The following is a 20,982-nucleotide window of genomic DNA, read 5'->3' as shown; positions in this document are numbered from 1 at the left end:
GATTTTTTCTAGGTCCTTTCTGTCTAAGCTACGGTTAAAAGGGACACACAAAAAAACATAACTGACTGTCTTACTATTGCCACTCCCTGTTCAATGCTTAAGTTCCTATACTCATTGGGATGCAACATTATCACAGTTTAACAACTATAGAGCTTTTAGCAAAAGCAGGTTTAGGGGTGAAAATGTTGCCTTTCAGTGCTGTATTATGTTACATATAACATGTATGAAGCGTCCTTTGAGCAGAGTGGGTGTTGAAGGCTAAGGCCCCGGCTCCACGAGGACGAAAACGGGTTGAATCTGCATATTTCTCATGCGTATAGCCCTCTAAGCTCCACGACGCCGTAAGGGAAACGTAGAAACAGACCCCGCAAACGACAACGGGTCCAAAGGTGGATAGATCTGGGAACGGAGCGCTCTGGGGGGTCCAACGGGCCCGTGGAGTCGCCTATACGGTCATTCGTTTTCATAGCCCCCTGACTCCCGCAGGGTTGCTATCGTGCTCCAGTCGCTACTGACCATGCTACAGTTCTTTGTGCAACATCTACAGGAGCTCCTCCTTGAATTCAGATTATTTATCTTTATCTCGATATGGACATAAACGCGAGTGAAGTCTAATCTGACAGGACAGAGACACGCAGCTCCTGCCGCTGTGATGCAGCGGGAGCAAAACACACACTTCAAGTCAGATCATCACCCTTAGCTATTTTAATTACCTCTCAAACTACCTAAACTAGTTATAAATATGTTCATTTTTACTGTCGGGTCACTCATTACAGGATCAGCTGCTGCATGAGACAGACACTGACGCTGTCAGAAGAGAGGAAAAAGAGACAGGCTCAGTGTATTTGATGATTATATATCATTATATCGTCGTTATTCATTTGTTTTAAAGCTCAATAAATAACAATGAAGACCTTTGACCGGCACTTTTATAATTTTGTCCGGAAGATTTAAACTTTAACACACGTTGACCGGCGAAAAACTCTGCCCGGTTCTGTCGGCCCCCACCGCGGAGAATACACAGAAGTGCAGCCATGACAACCATTCTTCTTCGCTGCTTTTGTGGAGGAAGTTGCCTCTTTTGTGGAGGAAGCTACAGCGCCACGTACAGGTTCGGCATATGTACTGCAGCTTTTCCAGCCTTTGGATGTAAACGGAGCCGTCTCGTGGAGCTTGACACAATCCGGTGTATATTGCGTGGGGACGGAAGGTTTTTTGCGGTTGCATTTGCGTTACTCCGATGCGTTTTGCCGTATTTGTCCTCGTGGAGCCGGGGCCTAAGCTAGGAGCTGTGTCTCTATGGTGTTGCAGTGTGAAGGGGCTGAAGGGCATCTGTACCTGTTGTACATGCAGGACACTGAAACCAGGTTATCTCATGAATTATGCAACGCTGCATCTTAAGTCCTGAATAGAAGTGAAGGACAGCGATAGAGCAGCCCCTCTACCGTCTTCAGATAAAGTGCTGAGCACACTCACTCGTGTTCAAGCGTTATCAAATGGCACAAAGATATACAAATCCCAGTCCAGTTCACACATATTCACAAACACACACATGCAGAGAGTAGACACTGTGCAGTGAGCTGAAATGATTTGAACCCTGCGAGGAAGATTTCACAGGCTGTGCCTTTGCCCTTTTTAGAACGGGACATAGTGACGCAGTTTTAAAGATGCATCTCCAGATTTTTTTCTTTTTTGCTGAACATAGTTCCCTCCTCTCTTGATCTTATTTTCCTTAAGACTACTCCTACTCTCTCTCTCTCTCTGTCCTTCTTGGTTTGCACTTAGACAGCAGCTACTGTATCTATTCTAGTCCTCTTTTACCATGACTCTAACTTTAGGTATGCTACTTTGTTGCAGCATTTCTTACCAAATATTACCCTGTTTTTTCCTGAATTTGACCAAAATAGCTTTTGGAGCAGAACCTTTTCATGAAGCTGTGTTAATTCCCTTCTTTGTCTGTTGGATTTTTGCTGCATCAGTCTTTTTAAAGGGGAGGTTCAGAGCTGAGTGGCCTGTCTACTGCATGATCATTGATGTTGACTGTCAGTTTATGGTTGTGTATTCTGCAGTTAACCCATACTGACGCTGCAGCTACAGGAAGAATTGATAGCAACTTCCCTGAGTAATAGAAGACCTACAGCCTGTGTTGGAATGCATGTGTTTGTGTGTGTTTCTTTTATGCTCTATTTCTTACTGTGCATGTTTGTGTGTGTACGCAGAACTGGGAGAGATGTGAGAAGGGCATAAATGCATCACTCGAGAAACTGAGGGCCTTCAAGAAGAAGCTGTCTGTGCCACTGCCCGACCTCCACGAGGAGCTGCACTCAGAGCAGATCAGATGCAAGGTGAGGAGAATCTATATAGTATAAACATATATGCATGCACGCTCGGTTTGTCTCTGAACACATTCACACACACAGACACTGACCTGTCCTTCCTCTACCCCCTTAATCTGGCTACGGGGACAAACAGATAAACAGACAGACCAGAAGCACAACAAAAAGTCTTTATCTGTTAGCCGCTGTCCCAATGTATGACCTTGTTTTTTTGGTTGTCTGACTGTTGTTTATTCTCCTGCTGGCTGTGATCATTTTTTGGAGTAGTTCAAGTTTTTATATAATATAAAAATGACTATTTTGTTTTTTAAGTCTTGAAAATAATTGACTTCCTGTGTTAAGTTTTCAAAAAGATATTATTATTATTATAGCTGAAATGATGCTGGGCTGCTGTTTGAACGAGGAAACAGCGATGCCCACACCCGGCTTCATATTTATGTGTGAAAATTCACATCATTTGCAATTTACCACTGGACTCTGCAGTCATGTTTCATGCATGACATGCACTGAGCTCCTTAGGGGGAGGAGGGCTTTGAGAGTAGCTGCACATTGTTAGCATCAGCTGAGGGAGAGAGGGGGTGGGGAGAGAGAGAAAGAGAGTCAGAGCATCAGTGCTTGCAGTGGGGGATATTTATATATGTGTGCTCGGTCCTTTTGTGCGTGTTGCATAATGGAGACATGCTCGGCGTCCACAAATGATTACGCCGTAGCAAAACCGTCACAGTGACGGAGGAGGAGGAGGAGGAGATGCAAGGTTTGATGTGTCTGTTACCTTATCTTGCCTTTAACCTAGAATGGAGCTGTTTTATTTTATTTTCTGAATGTAATATGTTACTGTTATTTCTATGCTTCTTCTCAGAAAATCTAGCTCAAAGCGTTTAGATGAAATAGTTTCTTTTTCTGACATGGTTTGCTCTTACATTCCTTGTCAGTGTACACTTTAGCTTTTCCTCATCACTGTTTCTGAGGTTGTAGCAGCTGCAGTTGAGCTTCAGTAGTTCTGTTCTGTGCTTTTTCTGCTATATTTGACAATAGTTGTTGTCAAATATAGCAGAAAATCAGTCTTAACCGGCTGGTGTGAATGAATCTATGCATTCAAGTTTATGTGTGTTTTAAATCAATCTTGTCGTGTGGATGCAGGAGTTGGAGAGCAGTGTTGATGGCTGGACTGATGACCTCACTTCCTTGTTCCTGCTGAGGGACTCCCTGGAGGGTTTGGTTAGTGCAGATGACATCACAGTCCTACAGGAACGCCTCCTGCTGCTCCAGCGTCAGTGGGGGGAGGTCAGCCACCAGGTACAGTCACACAGTGCAGCCTTTTCTTGGGTGTTTTGAAAAGCTGATGTTATTTTTCTGCCCCAATCAAAACTCATAGGGCTTGTTTGTGTGTGCTAACAGCTGAGATACATTTGACAGAGTAAGATTACAGCTGTTGTGCACTTTTTACTACACAGGGCAACAGTGTTATTCTGAGCTCTGTGCTGCTGTGAAGTGTGTTTGGTTAAACAGAGCATTAGAAGAATTAAAATGACTCAGCATATTCTGGTTGCTGCTTGAGTAGGTTTCTGTTTTATAGCATTAACTGTTCAATGAAACCCTTTAATTTGCACAAATGTTGTTTTTTCCTTAAATGTTTCACATAGCTTAACTAACCTTTGTTCTTATCATCCCATCCTCCCCCCCCATCTGTCCTTTGTCCCCTCAGCTAACCCTACGCAGGCAGCAGGTGAGCGAGAAGTTGAACGAGTGGGCCGTGTTCAATGAGAAGAACAAGGAGCTATGTGAATGGCTCACACAGATGGAGAGCAAAGTCTCTCAGAATGGAGACATCAGCATTGAGGAGATGATCGAAAAGCTGCGAAAGGTAATTATAGCACAAAGACGAACAGAAAGTAAATACCGTAAGCACATACTGTATGTAGACGTTAAAAAACTCAGCACAGCGACATTTACACATGCCAATCAGAGGCCCGATTGTTTCAACATTTCTAGAATTTGGTCAATGTTTTACATATTTATTTAGCATCATACAATATTTACTACCCAAATCGTAACTAAAACCTAAATGTTTACTGATACTGGCATGTTTGGAACAGTCATGTTTGCATTTTTACAAAACAGTATCTTTTGCATTCAGATTCATAACAATAAGTATTAACTGCACAGTGCATTGCCCTGGAAATGACCCTACTCATATTTTAAACTTAATAATGTGGTCTCATCTCTAGTTTAATGGACAGTTTTATAGACACACTGTACACACACTCACTCCTCCCTGTGTTAACCTGCTTGCTGTCTCTCTCCCAGGACTACCAGGAGGAGATCAGTGTGTCTCAGGAGAACAAGCAGCAGCTGCAGGTTATGGGCGAGCGCCTGTCCAGGGCCAGCCAAGACAGCAAGGCGGCCGAGATCCAACACAAACTGAGCAAAGTCAGCGAGCGCTGGCAACACCTGCTGGACCTCATCGCTGCCAGGTGGGTGTACGAGACTCTCAGGAACAGGTGTAGACTGTGGTCTGATAGTAGAGTTCGGACTTATACTTCTATTGCTTTAGAGATGGGGTTTGGCTTTTCAAGGTCATAAAAAGAGTCGTTAATAGCACAGATCATTGATGATAAAGAGTAACATGTAAAAAGTGTATGACAGAACAACTTCTAACAAGTTAACATTCAAAACATTTAGTTTGGCTTTAGTTTGTGGTCTGATCAATTATGCATATTGAGACCTGACAATATTATTATTTATATTGAAAGAGAAACGTTTCTTCTCCCCAAAGCATACTCTTCAGCCTACACATCGCCCATGCATCACTAGAGGTTTTCTTACTTTTTCTTAGTGAAGGAATGTAGGGAATTAATTTTCCCACAATGCTTCTGAGGAATTTCCTGAGCTCCTTGCCGTTGTCAGAGGGGATTCCACTTCCGCCAAGCAAGCAGAGAAAGGTCACATTCCTCCTCTCACCTCGACTCTCCCTCTTCATCTACCTTTATACTCACCAGACACCTCTACCTAACTGAGTGTGAACCTGTCTCATTAAAATATCGGTATGCTGGGAATTGAAAGTGGCCTGACCCAAATTTTGACTCTAACTACCCCAGCTGCCCCCCCCGACAGTCTTCCGGCTGTTCCCCTCTGAGACTGTTGTGGATGAAGGAGGAAAGGGGAGGACAGAGTCTGACCTCGTGCAGACAGCTGCACTCTCTTTGTTCCTTATATACGTCCTTCACTAAAAAACAACAGGACAGAAACCTTGTCGCTGTCACAGAGTGAAGAATACTGTTGTCTTTTCGTTAGGATTTCTATCTTGTGGACTTTTGTGGTTTCTGGATATTCTTTTCTAGTCGAACACCTTTTTCTTGTTTTTCATTATTCATTAAGGTTTACTCACATGCATGGAGCCTCCAGCTTCTGTTTACAATCCCCTTTGTGTGTCTTTGGTTTATGAAACTCCGACACAGGCAAGCTCTGCGGCACATGCCTCTGACTGTAAGTCTCTTTTTAGAAACAGCAGCACTTGTCACTCTCAGGCACTCAGAAACACACACACACACATACATAACATACACACACACACACTCACGCCTGTTCGGGGTTCTCTTTTTTTAACTTTGGAGAGCAACAGTTGATAAGTCACAGTTGTGCCCCCCCCACCATCGCCTGTTCCCCCTCCCCTTAATGCACAGACAGAGTTTAGAGAAAGTCCCATGTGGAGCTCGCAGACGAAAGAGAAGATTGTTTGGAACAACACCGTTACGCTTCTCGACGTGAACGTTGTCTTTGGGAATCTCGCACCCCCATGGTTTTGGATTTAGGGATGGATAATATGGCAGGAGGCCCGAGCGAGGATCTGCCGGAGTGTGATTGTGATGTCAACAGGCAGGACAAACTTATTTTGAACAGTTTACAATGTTGAAAAAGAGTGAATCAGCCGCATGTGCTTTCCTCGTGCAATGTTTCTTATGCATATGTTGTTTTTTTATCCAACTCCTGCAATGTACAATCATCTTTTCTCTGATCATTTCTGTGGATAGTTAGAGCAAGATAAGTATGTTTCTGCTGCACAAAGGTTTAGAGGGCTCAATCTTCTTTCTCTTCTTCTGTTTTGCTTCAGCTTCTTTGTTAAGTGGAGATTTGGTTCAACTAGTGTTCAAATATAATTTGTTTGTTATTTTAATTAGTCTGGGTTTCCAACTGTAGGGTGGAGGTTACCACACAGGACATTATAATACGTTCCAGACGGTTCAGACAATAACAGGAGTTTGATTATCGCATCAGTGTTTGATTGACTTCCAAGTTAACCTGACCCATGATGTGTGCAACCTTATACAGAGTGCACAGTATACCGTTTGCAGTTTGTTTTGGCTAAGGACTGGTGTATGCAGTGGATCATGTGATGCTCTGCAATATATTGCCCTATAATGTGAACAGTTAAACTACTTTATCCTGCAGTATGGTGCATTATAAGATGCAGATTAAGGAATGTTCTGAATGTTGTATGCAGCTGTAACCATGCAACACAGCACATGAGAGCTGCAGAGATAGTAGAGTGGACTTACTAAATGTGTCTATTGTTATCAGAGTTAGTTCTTTACGTAACATTAAAGTCTGTTTGGTTAGACAGAGAGAGTTTCATTGCTTTGCAGGGTGTGGACTTGAGCATGTAGCTGGCTGAATGCTGGCTAATTTAAACTTGTTTCACATATCTTTTATTGCAGTGTTAAGGGTTTGGAAATGTTTGGCATTTGCAGACCCAAAATGGTTCACAGTTGTTCTCTAGGGTCAAATAAGAGTTCATTACTTCCCAACAAAGATATCTATGCAGATCTGTTACTCTTTGCTCTGTCAAGCTGAACATGGCACCCAGTTACTCTTTATTTTGTGTGAGCTTTCTATTTATTCTTACTTTAAAAGTCACAACCAGATCCATATATGTGTTCAGTTAGTTTCAACAGTGGATGAACACATGTTTTCTGTTGCTTCATCATTTTTGGCCATGTGTTTTTTTTATCACCAAAACTTAAAACAGGAATAAGCTGTATTTGTCTTATGTCCATACCACACTGTCTGCCTCAGTGTTTACAGTTGTCCCTGTGCTGACTCTGACTCCCTCTCTGTTTCTCTACCAGGGTGAAGAAGTTGAGGGAGACCCTGGTGGCGGTGCAGCAGTTAGATAAAAACATGAGCAGTCTGCGTTCATGGCTCTCTCACATCGAGACGGAGCTGTCCAGGCCCATCGTCTACGAAACCTGCGACGACCAGGAGATTCAGAGGAAACTCAAACAGCAGCAGGCAAGTGGGACAGAAGGCTTCAACAACTTCAAAACAGAATCATTTATCTGAAAAGTCATACAAAATGTGTCTGTGCCAATGTTGGCAGCGTTTGTCCAGTATGTGTTAGTGACATCCTGTCTCGCACACAAACTACAAGACATATGCTCACTCATATGCCCAAGCACCTACACAGACACAAACAATCCCACATGTACTCTTCTGTTTATACAACATAACACCAGAGCAGCATGACTCAAACTGAGTGACACTGAATCACAGCATGACTCATGCATACATCTCGATCAGTTTAAAGCTAGCCTAAAGTCAGTATCAGTATCCTTCCTGTTGACCAAGCTGCAGCTCTAAATGTGGAGCGGATTCTGAAAACCCACTGACCTCCTTCCTGCAGATTAGACTCACACATGAATTTACTGCACTTAAGCAGGCTAACTGTGTTCCTCTATACACTATTGCTGATTTAATGTATAGCATGAAAGACACATGTGGAGCAAAGCCAAGTAGGAAGCTCAAGAAACAACATTGTGAGACACCTACAATCTTTTTAAAGGCTGCATAAATAACGAAATCATTCTGACTAATTTGCAGACGCTGCAGAGGGACATAGAGAAACACAGCACCGGTGTGGCATCAGTGTTGAACCTTTGTGAAGTCCTGCTCCACGACTGTGACGCCTGCTCCACGGAGACGGAGTGTGACTCCATCCAGCAGGCCACCAGAGGGCTGGACCGACGCTGGAGGAACATCTGTGCCATGTCCATGGAGAGGAGGCTCAAGTCAGTGCCTCTTGCATAAATTCAGTTCTCCATATACCTGCATTCATATGAATACACTGGCGTTAACATTGCAAAATTGTTAGCCAGTGCCATCTTTGTGTTGAGATTAAATGTTGCAATTAATCCTATATAGTGAGAAGTCTTCATGGCCAACTGTGTTCTGAGTGATCTATTTAGTATATTATATGTATAAGTATAGCCATGGCGTTACCAAGGATTTTGTCTCCGTGCAGGATTGAGGAGACGTGGCGGTTGTGGCAGAGGTTTCTGGATGACTACTCCAGGTTCGAGGATTGGCTGAAGACTTCGGAAAGAACAGCAGCTCTGCCTAACTCCTCTGGAGTTCTGTATACTGTCGCTAAAGAAGAGCTGAAAAAGTTCGAGGTGAGTTTATTTCACTTTTGTTATCAGAATGTGAAGTTGGCTGCATTTCAAGATAGAGAGAGTCATTGCAGGGTAGTGGAAGAGAGACGAGTGTCATGTTGCTCAAACTCGTCTGCACTGGTCTGCTCAGCTGCTGCTGTCAATCACTGCGAACGTGCAAATCCCTGCAAGCTGTCTGTCTGCCTGCACCATTAGGATCTGATTGGAATGCTCCTTTTTACTTAAACATAGATTTACCCTGCATATTTCATCATGTGGAGGGTTTCATGCATTTATTGACCTTCTTTACTACCATTTTGTGTACTTATTTACTTTTGTAATTAATTTCTTACTGCAGTAAAAATTGAATGTTTTCAAATTGTATGGGACATCTGTAGTCCTTTCAAATTGTTTGTTTTCTTTCTGCATGCACATAAACCTTTTTTAAAGACGTTATAATAAAGCATGTATGTTCGTAAATAACTGTGTCCTATTCTGTGTGTGTTTTTGTTGCAGGCCTTCCAGCGTCAGGTGCAGGAGTGCCTGACCCAGCTGGAGCTCATCAACAAACAGTACCGCCGTCTGGCCCGGGAGAACCGCACCGACTCCTCCCTCAGACTCAGGGAAATGGTGCATGATGGGAACAGAAGATGGGATAACCTGCAGAAGAGGGTGGCCGCCATCCTACGCAGACTCAAGGTAATACAGGCTGAGATTGTTGGCTCAATTACTTAATTTGCAAGACATATATATATATACACATCCGCTGAAATCCTCTCCATTGGTTCTCACAAGCTCTTTTTCAATTATTCTATTTAGGCACAGGTATGATTAATAGATTATGTCCATATCCATTACCCAGTAACATCCCCCTATTTCACTTCTTGTGTTGTTCAGAAACATCCCAGTGAATTCAAAAAGATAAAGAAAACAATGAATGATTGTTGTCTATGTCTCCTTCTTTTCATTCAGCACTTCATCGGGCAGAGGGAGGAGTTTGAAACAGCGCGAGACAGCATCCTCGTGTGGCTGACAGAGATGGACCTGCAGCTCACCAACATAGAGCATTTCTCCGAGTGTGACGTACAGGCCAAGATCAAACAGCTCAAGGTAAGACAGAAATGTTGGTGCTGCACACAGCAATCCAACATGATACACAACTCAACCAAGATGCAACATCAGTGCATTAATCATATATGTAAATGAACATTTTCTTTACTGTATATCAAACAAATGTTTACTTTTGTCCAGATTTGAATTTGAGTTTGAAGGCCTTACTTTGAAACTCAAATTCTGAGCTTGGCTAAACTGTGATGGGAATTTTCAGTTTTTTAAATATTTATTTCAAAAGATTTTAAATGCATTGCTAGATGGTCTTCTTATTGTTGGATGTTGTGTGTGTGTTTCTCAGGCGTTCCAGCAGGAGATCTATCTGAACACGGGGAAGATCGAGCTGGTGTTCAGGCAGGGTGAAGCTCTGATTGAGAAGAGTGAACCTCTGGACGCAGCCGTCATCGAGGAAGAGCTGGAGGAGCTGCAGAGATACTGCCAGGAGGTGTTCGGACGAGTGGACAGATACTACAAGAAACTCACACGCCTCCCTGTGAGTAACAATACAGACGACACACATCGGGTAGCATGCAGTAAATACTATATCATCTTACAAAAAACAATATTCCTCAGACGGAAATAAGCTTAAATAAGTGAATATGAGAGATTCTTGTCTAATGCTTGCAAAGAAGATAGAGAATCTGACTTCCTGCTAAAGCAGCAGTCACTCCATATGGGCCACTCGTTAAACACATGACAACATTTACACTTCAGCTGTCCCCCTTCACCACCAGTGCCTTGCGAAAACATGCGTGCAACATAGTTTTACCCTGACAGCTGGTAAGGAACAGAATTCCCACTCGTGTTATATTTGCATGTCAACATGGAGTAAAGAACACATCCTCACCTTACAGTACCTCACAAAAAGCACTCTGAAACTTCTTAGGGGTACATATTTTGAAATGATAGCTGACCCTTGATTTTCTCTCGTACTTGCATTATATTGTCCCTCCCACTATCTTGCTGTCCTTCTTCTCCTAACATGTTCCTGTCCTTGTCCCACAGCTGGCTGATGATGAGCTGGATGGCTCAGACAGAGAGCTGGACATGGAGGAGGGGGGCGAGCTCTCTGACCTGCAGTGGGCCGACCCCTCTCTGCCTCGGACGTCCAGCCGCCAAGCCTCTGGTACGACCGCCCTCATACGGGCAGACCGCTCGGGACGAGACACCCCCGCAAGCGTGGACTCCATCCCGCTGGAGTGGGACCACGACTACGACCTGAGCCGAGGACTGGACAGCCCGGGAGGACGAGGCCTGGTGGAGAGCAGCCGAGGGCCGGAGGAGGAGGACGAGTACCTGAGGACGGCTGCCGCAGTGCTGTCAGGTTGGTCAACGTTATCCATAGATGATGGATGATTGGCTTAATGGATGCTTGCTGATTGCCTGTGGATGTAATAAATGTTTTCCTAATGTGCTATTTTAGAGGTCTGCAATTTCCTCAATGTCCCAAAAAGTTTCCTAAAAAATAACTATATAATTTGGATTTATTATAGGAAAAACAGCTATGGTGTGTTCAAATATATATGTTATAAACATTTCCAAAAGTAAATTAATAAGAAATAGTTTTTCAGGAAAGTTCTTTTTTCATATAAGGAAATTAGAGACACATCAAATGAGTTGATTCCAATGTTTGAGATCAAATGGTAACACATGTGTTATTATATGGCAACAACAGTCGTGTGATTAATTGCTGTGTTAGGATTGAGGCTTATTAGAACTGATGGTTAGAGAGGATTTAATGGTGAAGAAAAAATCATTGTTCAGTTTTCGCTGTTTTAAAAACCAGGCACTCGTCGTATCTTTTCCAATAAGGGTATTCATGTAAAGTTCAGTCATTTTTCCAGTAAGAACTTTGAGGTGAACGTCCAGATCCGTGCCAAATGATTATAGATTAGCACAGATGCCATATTTACACCATGCCCACATTGTAAGTAGTATGTTGTATGTCTTTTTCCCCAGATGTAGTTATTCCAGAGAGCCCAGAGGCCTATATAAAACTGACTGAGAACACATTGAAATCGTCCTCTGGTAGGAAACAGCATGACATATGACAGCATGCCATAAACTAAAACTTAAACTTTATTTTGATACTATCATACAAGGAAGCATGTCCCACCATTCAGAGAAGCGTATTAAAAGTGTCAAAATAACATCATTGCATGCAATCCACATCACTAAATGCTAATCTCACCCATTGCCTTTTGACTTGTGTGTTAACATGTCATTGTTAACTAAATCTGACTTTCTTGTTCTTTTCTTCCATGGCTTTCTGTTCATTTGCATTCCAGACTAATGCATGCCATCCAAGCCTCAGCCGTCACCAACAGCATGCTAAACCTTTTCATGCAAAGCGCGTCCTCTCTTGTGTTCTTGACTCTGTCCTAACCTCTTTCAGGTGACCCGGGTCAGCTGGAGGCCAGCCTCAGGCAGCTGGACCAGGCTCTGGACGCCGGGCGGTTCCACCTCCAGCAGAGAGAGGCCACCGCCAGCAGCTCCAGCCCCGACAGGGACTCCACCTACATGGGCTACGTGAGTGCTGATCACTTGCAGAGATATGTGCTCGCTGTGGGGGGGAAATAACTGTAGAAGCTGTGTCTATCTTCAACTGTATGCATATTATTATATTCTTTCTTTAATTGTTGTCTCTTTCAAAATGCACTGTTGTTACCTGCATACGCAATACAAATGCAAATATATATAAACTCTCAACCTTATTATCATTTAAGGAAAACAATTAATTTTCATTTCAAGGAAAAGCAAACGTTATGTTATCTAAAAATTGTATTTGTATTTACTTGCACATCTCAAAACATTATCTTGCACTATTTTATTTGTTTTATCTGATTTATGACCTATATATATTCATGTTGCATAGGTCGTGGAGCCTGTCACAAGTTTGTCATTGCCATATCTGCACTGTAGCTACTGTGCACATGACAATAAAGCCTTGAATCTAAAACATATTTCTCATATCCTCCCTCCAGATGCGTCTGATGGGAGAGTGTCGCGGCAGTATAGACGCAGTGAAGAGAGCAGAGGGAGAGCTGACTGAAGACGAGGACGACATGCCGGGACTCATCAACCCCACCAGCACCGACACTCAGAGTGCAGGTCAGTCACACACACACACACACACACACACACACACACACACACACACACACACACACATATATAACCTTCTCCTTTAAATAGTGTGCGAGCTGTGTTAAATAAGTCTGATCTGTTTCCCTCCAGGTGTGATCGAGCGCTGGGAGCTGATCCAGGCTCAGTCTCTGAGAGAGAAGCACAGGCACAAGCAGAACCTGCAGCAGTGGCAGCAGCTGATCTCAGATCTGCAGAGCATGAGGGCCTGGCTGGGTCAGTCTGAGGCCGAACTCAACCAGCTGCGAGGACTCCAGCTCAGCACCGACATACTCACCATCCAGCAGAGAATCAAGAAACTCAAGGTTTGTTGACGCGTCTGTTTCTGTCTTTTTCAGTTCCTGTTTCAGCAAATATTGAAAAAATGCAGATGAATTTGTCGGCTGAAATGGGGCTGATGTAAACTGTATTTTAAATTACAATTTTGGCTTCCAACAATTATTTAAACAGGATAATAAAGCTTCAACAATTGTGCCATATTGCTATGTATCTATGTATTTAATATTGTTACCTTCCACTCACCGTTACACACACACACACACACACACACACACACACACACACACACACACACACACACACACACACACACACACACACACACACACACACACACACACACACACACACACACACACACACACACACACACACACACACACACACACGCCTGCCTCAATATCTAGTCCAGCTGCTGCTGCCTGTAAAGCATTAGGTGAGATATCACTATGCTATAAATACACACCCCTCTGGAGCCTAATAATCAAACTCAGCTTAATCCGACTGCTGACACCTCCTGCATTCTGGGCTTCCTCTCTCTAGGAGCCACCTACAGTCTGACCCGGTTTATGGTTCAGAGTTTTTATAAATACTCTTTTCTTTGACTCTTCCCCTCAGGAGCTTCTGAAGGGAGTGGACGCCCACAAGTCAGAGGTGTTGTCCATCAACCTGAGCAGTGCAGACTTCCTCCAGTCAGAGCCCGACTCTGAGGAGGCGTGGGAGTTGAGGGACGGGCTGAAGGAGATGAACGCCCGCTGGGACCGGCTGGGTTCCTCCCTGGAGGACTGGAGGGGGGAGCTGCAGAGGGCGCTGATGCAGTGCCAGGTACGAAAACACACACTCTCCAGGAATGAATAATAACTGATATGCATCCTTAATTTGGTCCTCTGTTATGTTGCATGATTTTTGGATGATTATTTTTGGAAATATAGTCTTATGACTTTTTTCAATGTTCTATTATGTTACTTTTTTTTAGACATGCTATACTTGACTTATTCAATTTTTCCACATACAATACTATTACTTTTTTTGACTTTTTTCCACATACTATATTATTATTTACTTTTTTTGACTTTTTTGACTATCCTATATATATCCTTTATTTAACCAGGTAAAAAGTCTCATTGAGATTAAAATCAATTTTTCAAGAGCGACCTGGCCAAGAAGGACACATGAACAAAGTTACAACAGATAAAACACAGACAATAGAGGCAGACGAATACAGCTGTTGTAAAACACAGATTAAATGGCACATTAACCAGTCAATATGCAAATCTATGACTTTCTTTTCACTTTCCTATACTTTGTCAAGTCATACTTTACTGTGCAATTGTATTGACCTTTCATAGCATACTATACAATGACATTTTAAACAAAGGTATAACACTTCACTTGAGGATAAACCCTGCAATATGAGAAACTACAACCCAAAGCTAATGTCAGTGATGTTTCCTTCAGGAGTTCCATGAGACGAGCCATGGCCTGCTGCTGTGGCTGGAGAACATCGACCGCAGGAGGAACCAGGTGGTGCCCATCCCCCCAAACCTGGACCGTGAAGCATTACGAGCCCACCACAAAACACTGACGGTATGTCTCTGTGATGTATGCTTTATGTACAGCAGACTATGCATTTAGTTGTATTTACCATACAGTAAGTGGAAAAAGGTGCAGTTCCTGAAATGTGGTTTATTCTCACAGGAGGTCTTTAAATATAGTTATTTGACTTTGTTCTCTCTGACGGCAGGTCTGAGTATTTTATTTAATGTGATATGTGGTCTTTTTTGTTCTGTACACATTTTGTTAACCTCTGCTCAAAAGAAAACAAATGTTTACAATGTATTAACCTTACAAAAAAGGTTAGAAAGAGGGAACAGCTCGAACAAAGAAGCAGACACATTAATAAAAGGTCATCCATCAGGAAAAAAGAAACCTTTACATTGTGCACAACAAAGAATAAACATTTATATATACAAATATCAAAATCAAGGAGGGGTTAAAAATGTCATAAAAAATTAATTGTGATATGCCAGAAAGAAAATTCAAAACTTAAACAAAAAATAAATTCATAATAATATGCCCTAACAAAGTAATAGTATGTTGTCCTAAAGGCCCTGGTATAATAAAGATGACATACAACATTCATAGTATTCCAAGTCATAGACATCTCTTTTATTTTCCCGCAGCAAATCAAGCGTGAGCTGCTGGACTCGCAGCAGAAGGCCTCGTCTCTGCAGGAGCTGTCCTCTCAGCTGCTGGTGGACACTAAAGCCTCGGAGCAGATCCAGAGTCAGGGCAGCGAGTGTCTGGAGGCGCAGGAGAAGGTGCACGTGATCCTGAACCGACTGAGGCTGCTGCTGAGGGAGGTCAGCGGCGACCTGCAGGGGCTGGAGAGGAGGCTGCAGACCCCCGCCACACGGCAGGTCAGGAAACGCTAAAACAAGAGGGAATGAATGAGGGGGTTGTTTATTCTACTTATAAAACGAAATCTTCCTTACCATAAATACTAGCCAAGAGAGTTAGCCAAGAGTCTATTTTCATCTGTGGAACCTAAACAAAATGAATTGTAGTAATAAACAAGTACAGTTTGGGTAAATGTACTTTGTTACTTTTCATCAATGTCCATTAATAGTAGGGATGCTCCGATCGATCGGCTGCCGATCGATATCGGCCGATACTCACTCTCTGCCGATCGATTGGTGCCCTCTAAAAAAAAAAGATTGCGAGAGCCGATTGCATGACATAAAATGATGACGTAAAATACATGACACTTTTCTCTGTGCGCGGCAAAACAAGCTCGCCAAAATGGCTTCACCGGTCTGGCAGTATTTGAAGGTGTCTGAAAATGACAGTGAAATAGCGGTATGCAACGTGTGTGAAGCAGAAATCCTGCAGCTCCACCCGCTGTGACGGACCGGTGAGCGGAGCGACACACACAAGAGTTAGACCTAACACACTTAGCTATTTTATCTACCTCTGGAACAAGCTAAACTAGTTATAAATATATTTATTCTTCACTGTCGGGTCGCTCATTACTGGATTAGTGAGCTGCAGGAGAGAGAGGGAGAGAGGAAAAGAGAGAGGCTCCCGTTATTTCTCCCGTGTTATTATCCAAAGTGAATGTAAACTTGAATAATGTACATCATTTGAATGTAATAATGATGTTGGCTGTTGTTTGTGGAAGCGCCAGTGAATGAGCCCCATTTACTGAGTTTTAAACATCACTTTAAATGGAAGATCCCCATAGGCCCCGCCCACTCGATCGCTATCGGCGATCGGTATCGGCCGATACTGATTCCGGCGATCGGCCCCAAAATTGGCGATCGGAGCATCCCTAATTAATAGCATCCTTTTAATAAAACATAACGAATGCTGTTGTTTTTATCTTTTTTCAGGATTGCCTTCCTTTGCCTGTTGGTCCATCAGAGATGTGCGGATCAGCTGCTGAGTCAGAGGTGACCGTGCAAAGTCACAAACGCTTGGTAATGTTTCCCCTCCGCGCTCTCTTTGATCCCCCAGTAGACATCTCATCTTCCAAATAATTTTTTTTATAAAATATAAATGATTTGCTGTGCTAACACGTAGATAGAAAAACAATTGTTGCTGCCCCCTCGTTTGTTTTTGGGATGTTTTTGCTGCACCATGTTGATCTGCCAAAAATGTACAAGAGAACCTGGCTTTTCTTTTCTGTAATGACTCATATCTCATTTAAGAAGTAATGTATACAATTAATTATCTGTTTCTGTGTTTTATCAATATGTAACTAGTAGTTTTAAAATAATTCATTTTCTCAGTTTTTTGTACCTTTTGCAGGATTAATTCTTGAGAAGCCAGATTTCTTGGTTCTGAAAGTCGATCAGCGTCATTGATTTTGTTGCTGATGTTATGGCTCCTTATGTTATTTGATTTTCTCTCATCTGAGGCTTTGTCTTCATTTGCCCTTGACTGAAACATTCTTTTCTTTCTTTTACCCCTCCCTGCTCATTGCGTGGTACAGCCCCGAGGCAAAAGTAGTCAGGCCCACCCCGGACCCCCTGAGAGCGGCCCGCGCCACAGGTACCTCTCTCCTGGACTCTAGAAACACGGAGGATGATGGAACCACAGCTACGCCTGACTAGAAACTTGATTTTTATAAACTCAACCCATGAGAAAAATCAATGAATCAAATCAGACTGATTGTAAAATATATGAGTAGATGATTTAGCCTTTGATTGATTAGTTTTGAGGCTTTAACCCTGCGTTCCATGATCCTTCCTCATTCTAGAGACCATGTTACCAGCTCTTAAACGAGGGGGGACTCGCCTTCATCAGGCCGCTCCCTTCCTCCATTCAATGTTTTATTTCACTGCTTCTCTTTGCTGCTTTTTGAATGGCATCATGAAATAAGGCCTTGTCATACGTTTTGCTTCTCCTCTCTGAGTGACTGCAGCCCTCTCCTCGCCCACTAGATGGCGCTATCTGACCCCTTCAGCTCTGTTTATCTTAGTTTCTGGTCATAGTTGAAAGCAGGATGTGATGCAATAACTCCTGCGTCTTTCCCCCTCTACCTTAACTCCCACTTTCTTTCCTGTTTCCTTTCCAGACCTCTTAAATGACGCACCTCTGTCATTTCTGATTTCTATCATTCCCATTACATGCCAACAACAACAACACAGGCCTGGTGAAGACTCAGCCTAAACTAGTCTCGCCTTATTGTGGCAGAAATCATCTCTTTGTTTCCCCCTGGTAGTATCCTTTATATGAGGGTTATCACGTATGCATGGGCTGCAGAAACTAAAACTCGCCACACACAGACACATCGTGCTCATAGCAGCCGTGTTTTAGCATCTAGCAGACTAAGTGGAGTTGGCAGAGTGCGAGGCTGGAGGAGTGTCGGCGTGTCTGACCTCCTGCAGCCTCCTGGAGGATGAGCCGCACTGAGAACAGGATGTTCCTCCCCTCGAGTCTTGGCTCGAAACGTGGAAATCTCCAGAGAGGCATTTGGCATTTCTCCTGCGTCTGTTTGGACGAGACGTGGCATTGAACTCTCACACACTCGGCTCTAAATCCAGAGTGTTTCCTCCAGTGAGACACAGCATATCTGCGAGTGATGGCTGTTTTTTAAAGCGTGTCTGTGCCTGTGTTGTGTGTGTACGTGTGTGTATCTCTCTGTTCAACTGTGTGACTGTCAATCTCTCTAACGGTTGGATCTATTTTCTGCATTTTCCTTCCTGTCGAGTGTTTCTTCAGTCCTTCTTTTTTTGTCAGACATGGGTTCAATAGTTTTTGCAAACATGTTTCTTTAAACCCACTTGAAAGTCAGAACTACTATTAATGTGAATACAAATTATTTTCCCTAACAAGTCAGTATTACAATATTTTCTCAGTTAACTTTTAGTCGATAGATTGACTGGAATTTGTAAAATAAATAAAAAAGATTGACTGAAAAAGTCTTAGTTTGATCATCGTGCGCTTCAGATTCAAGTGTTTTTTTTACAAACCATGATTTGCAAACACTAGTGGACTCAGGTCTGTTCTCGGCTGAGTTTAACTTAACTCTGTGTCTCCCTGCAGCCGAAGCAAATCCCCCGGCGCCGCTGGCTGCGTTTCCTCCCGTTCTGACCTCCAGGATGGCGTCTCCTCCTCCTCTTCCTCCTCCTCCTCCTCCTCTAAAGGCCAGTCCTTCCTGCTGCGGGTCCTCAGGGCTGCGCTTCCCGTCCAGCTGCTCCTCCTCTTCATCATCGGCCTGGCTTGCCTGGTGCCCATGACGCAGGAGGACTACAGCTGTCACCACGCCAACAACTTTGCCCGCTCCTTCCATCCAATGCTGCGCTACACCAACGGACCTCCGCCCATATGAGAAGCAGCCGATCATCTACCTGCTGCTTTGCCAAGGACTCCTGAATGTCTCCTCTTCACCCCGTGCCCTAAAGCAACAAACTCTTCTTTGCATTATGAAGTGACTCAGAGGTGATATGAAGACTTCCCTCCCTAACATTGCACACTCACCTCAACCCTTTAAACCCCCTCCAGAATACATGGAGCTTCATCTGGAGACCCCATCTCCAAATAACACTTTTAACTTAAATGTGTACATTATTTTATAAGGTTTTCTGAACAAACCTGAGAGATCAATGAAAACAAAGCACTATTTATATACTGTATGTATGTTGGGAGCCAAAGTCCACCGTGCTTTTTGTCCATGATATCCAGAGCTGCTACTATTTATTTAGCGTTCAATCAATTATTAGATTGTAAGTTTTGATGAAGCACCACCCTGAGAGAGGGGTGTTGTACCTTTTCAATTGTACAGTGGACTTGCATTTTGAGTAGCTATCACTCACAGCCTCGGAAGTTTGTTTCAAAAGACACATTTGAAGACAATGCAACGACGGAAACAGGAGTGCTTTCTGAAGCTTGAATTTGGAAAAGAAGTCGACGTAAATGACGTTAAAGCAAAACATCTGAACCTATAGCACTGATGTGAGCACTGTCGAAGGTACTGCACTGAAGCCGTCCAGCCAAGATGGCCGACTTCTTTCCCCAAAAGCCAACGCTTGAATTCCCGTTTTTAATTTCAGTATTTAATCAAGGAGGGCAAATATTTTAAACGAGTTATGAGCTCTCAACTGATTTGTATATTTTTGTTAAAATGCCTTCATAAAGGCAGTTATTTTTTTATCTTTCTGTTTGAGCATGCACTTCAAAGTCCCTGCTTTTAAGAAAGCCAAACAATCACTGGTAGTTTTAGTAGACGGCTGCGACAGGAAACAGTGAGCTTTATGATAACTGCGATAATTGTTCTGCGGTGATGAGACATTGGAATCACTGCGTTGGTAAAACAGAATCTGTAAAAACTGATCAAATATTAAAATGGTTATTTATGTATGTACAGTTTGCTAATGCTGACTTCATGAAGAATACTCTTTGCAAATAATAAAACATAAAATATTTACTGCTGTGTGTTCTTGGGCTTTACTTTGAGATTCCAACAATGACAAAATATTTTCCCATTTAAAGCTTTTATTTTTGTGCACAGTAAACAAATGACAGACAGTTCAAGTTTGACTGGATTTACACTTCACAGCTAAAGTGGCCAAGTCCATCTTTTGTAATACTGTATAGAGGCTTTTCATCTTCAAGATTTAAAAACACAACTACACTGTAACGCTAACTATGTATTAGACATTTGTATCCTGGTAACATGATTTTTAACAGCTAAAACAAAACAAATGGATTAGGCGATCAACAGGAAATTAATCCACACATTTTTAGACAACATATTTCTTAAGCAAAAATGCTGAACTAATAATTTCAGAATAGACGATTGGATGCTTATTCGCCATTTGAGCAGCATATTTTCAGTTTAGGATGCACCCCTAGCCACAACATAAGCCTATGGATGTGTTGCATAACGTTCATAGACAATTCAAATTGTTGGAGGAACAGAAAAACCTATTTGAATAAGTACATTTGGGCACATTTTGCACACTTTTTTAAAATGTTATAATGACACAAGCAGTGTAAAGCAGTTAATAAAAACTTGAACATTTTTCTTTTGAAGGTGTGTAAATCCAGCCAAATGCAACATGTAATCAATGAATAGCTGATGAGCAATAACCAGTGCTTAAGTGTATGAAAATGTTGAACAACTGCACCAAGATAAAATGCATCATATCAGCTCAGTCTCTGCCCCCACACACACACAC

The 20,982-nt window shown here is 42.7% G+C and overlaps 1 protein-coding gene across 4 annotated transcripts in view; it reads left to right on the top strand.

The window, feature by feature from the left end:
- Nucleotides 1-20,228, top strand: part of syne1a (spectrin repeat containing, nuclear envelope 1a) — a 131,505-nt gene extending 111,277 nt beyond the window's left edge. For 2 of the 4 annotated variants that reach the window (XM_034142803.1, XM_034142801.1), the window contains 21 exons: nt 2,220-2,345; nt 3,477-3,632; nt 4,042-4,200; nt 4,644-4,810; nt 7,463-7,625; nt 8,214-8,401; nt 8,635-8,785; nt 9,281-9,463; nt 9,737-9,874; nt 10,176-10,367; nt 10,880-11,198; nt 11,834-11,902; nt 12,270-12,403; nt 12,859-12,985; nt 13,112-13,323; nt 13,916-14,122; nt 14,756-14,884; nt 15,481-15,717; nt 16,690-16,776; nt 17,292-17,350; nt 18,848-20,228. In XM_034142803.1, coding sequence (XP_033998694.1) covers nt 2,220-2,345; nt 3,477-3,632; nt 4,042-4,200; nt 4,644-4,810; nt 7,463-7,625; nt 8,214-8,401; nt 8,635-8,785; nt 9,281-9,463; nt 9,737-9,874; nt 10,176-10,367; nt 10,880-11,198; nt 11,834-11,902; nt 12,270-12,403; nt 12,859-12,985; nt 13,112-13,323; nt 13,916-14,122; nt 14,756-14,884; nt 15,481-15,717; nt 16,690-16,776; nt 17,292-17,350; nt 18,848-19,133 — 3,489 coding nt within the window. In that variant the 3' untranslated portion in view covers nt 19,134-20,228. The remainder of the gene's footprint in view (nt 1-2,219; nt 2,346-3,476; nt 3,633-4,041; nt 4,201-4,643; nt 4,811-7,462; nt 7,626-8,213; nt 8,402-8,634; nt 8,786-9,280; nt 9,464-9,736; nt 9,875-10,175; nt 10,368-10,879; nt 11,199-11,833; nt 11,903-12,269; nt 12,404-12,858; nt 12,986-13,111; nt 13,324-13,915; nt 14,123-14,755; nt 14,885-15,480; nt 15,718-16,689; nt 16,777-17,291; nt 17,351-18,847) is intronic. The other 2 variants (XM_034142800.1, XM_034142802.1) reach the window with 2 other exon arrangements.
- The last annotated feature ends 754 nt before the right edge of the window (nt 20,229-20,982 follow it).

This window comes from Trematomus bernacchii, unplaced genomic scaffold, assembly GCF_902827165.1.
Source record: "Trematomus bernacchii unplaced genomic scaffold, fTreBer1.1, whole genome shotgun sequence".
NCBI classification, from domain to species: Eukaryota; Metazoa; Chordata; class Actinopteri; order Perciformes; family Nototheniidae; genus Trematomus; species Trematomus bernacchii.
Note: the sequence above shows the minus strand (reverse complement) of the source record. Positions and strands in the feature narration are given on the sequence as shown.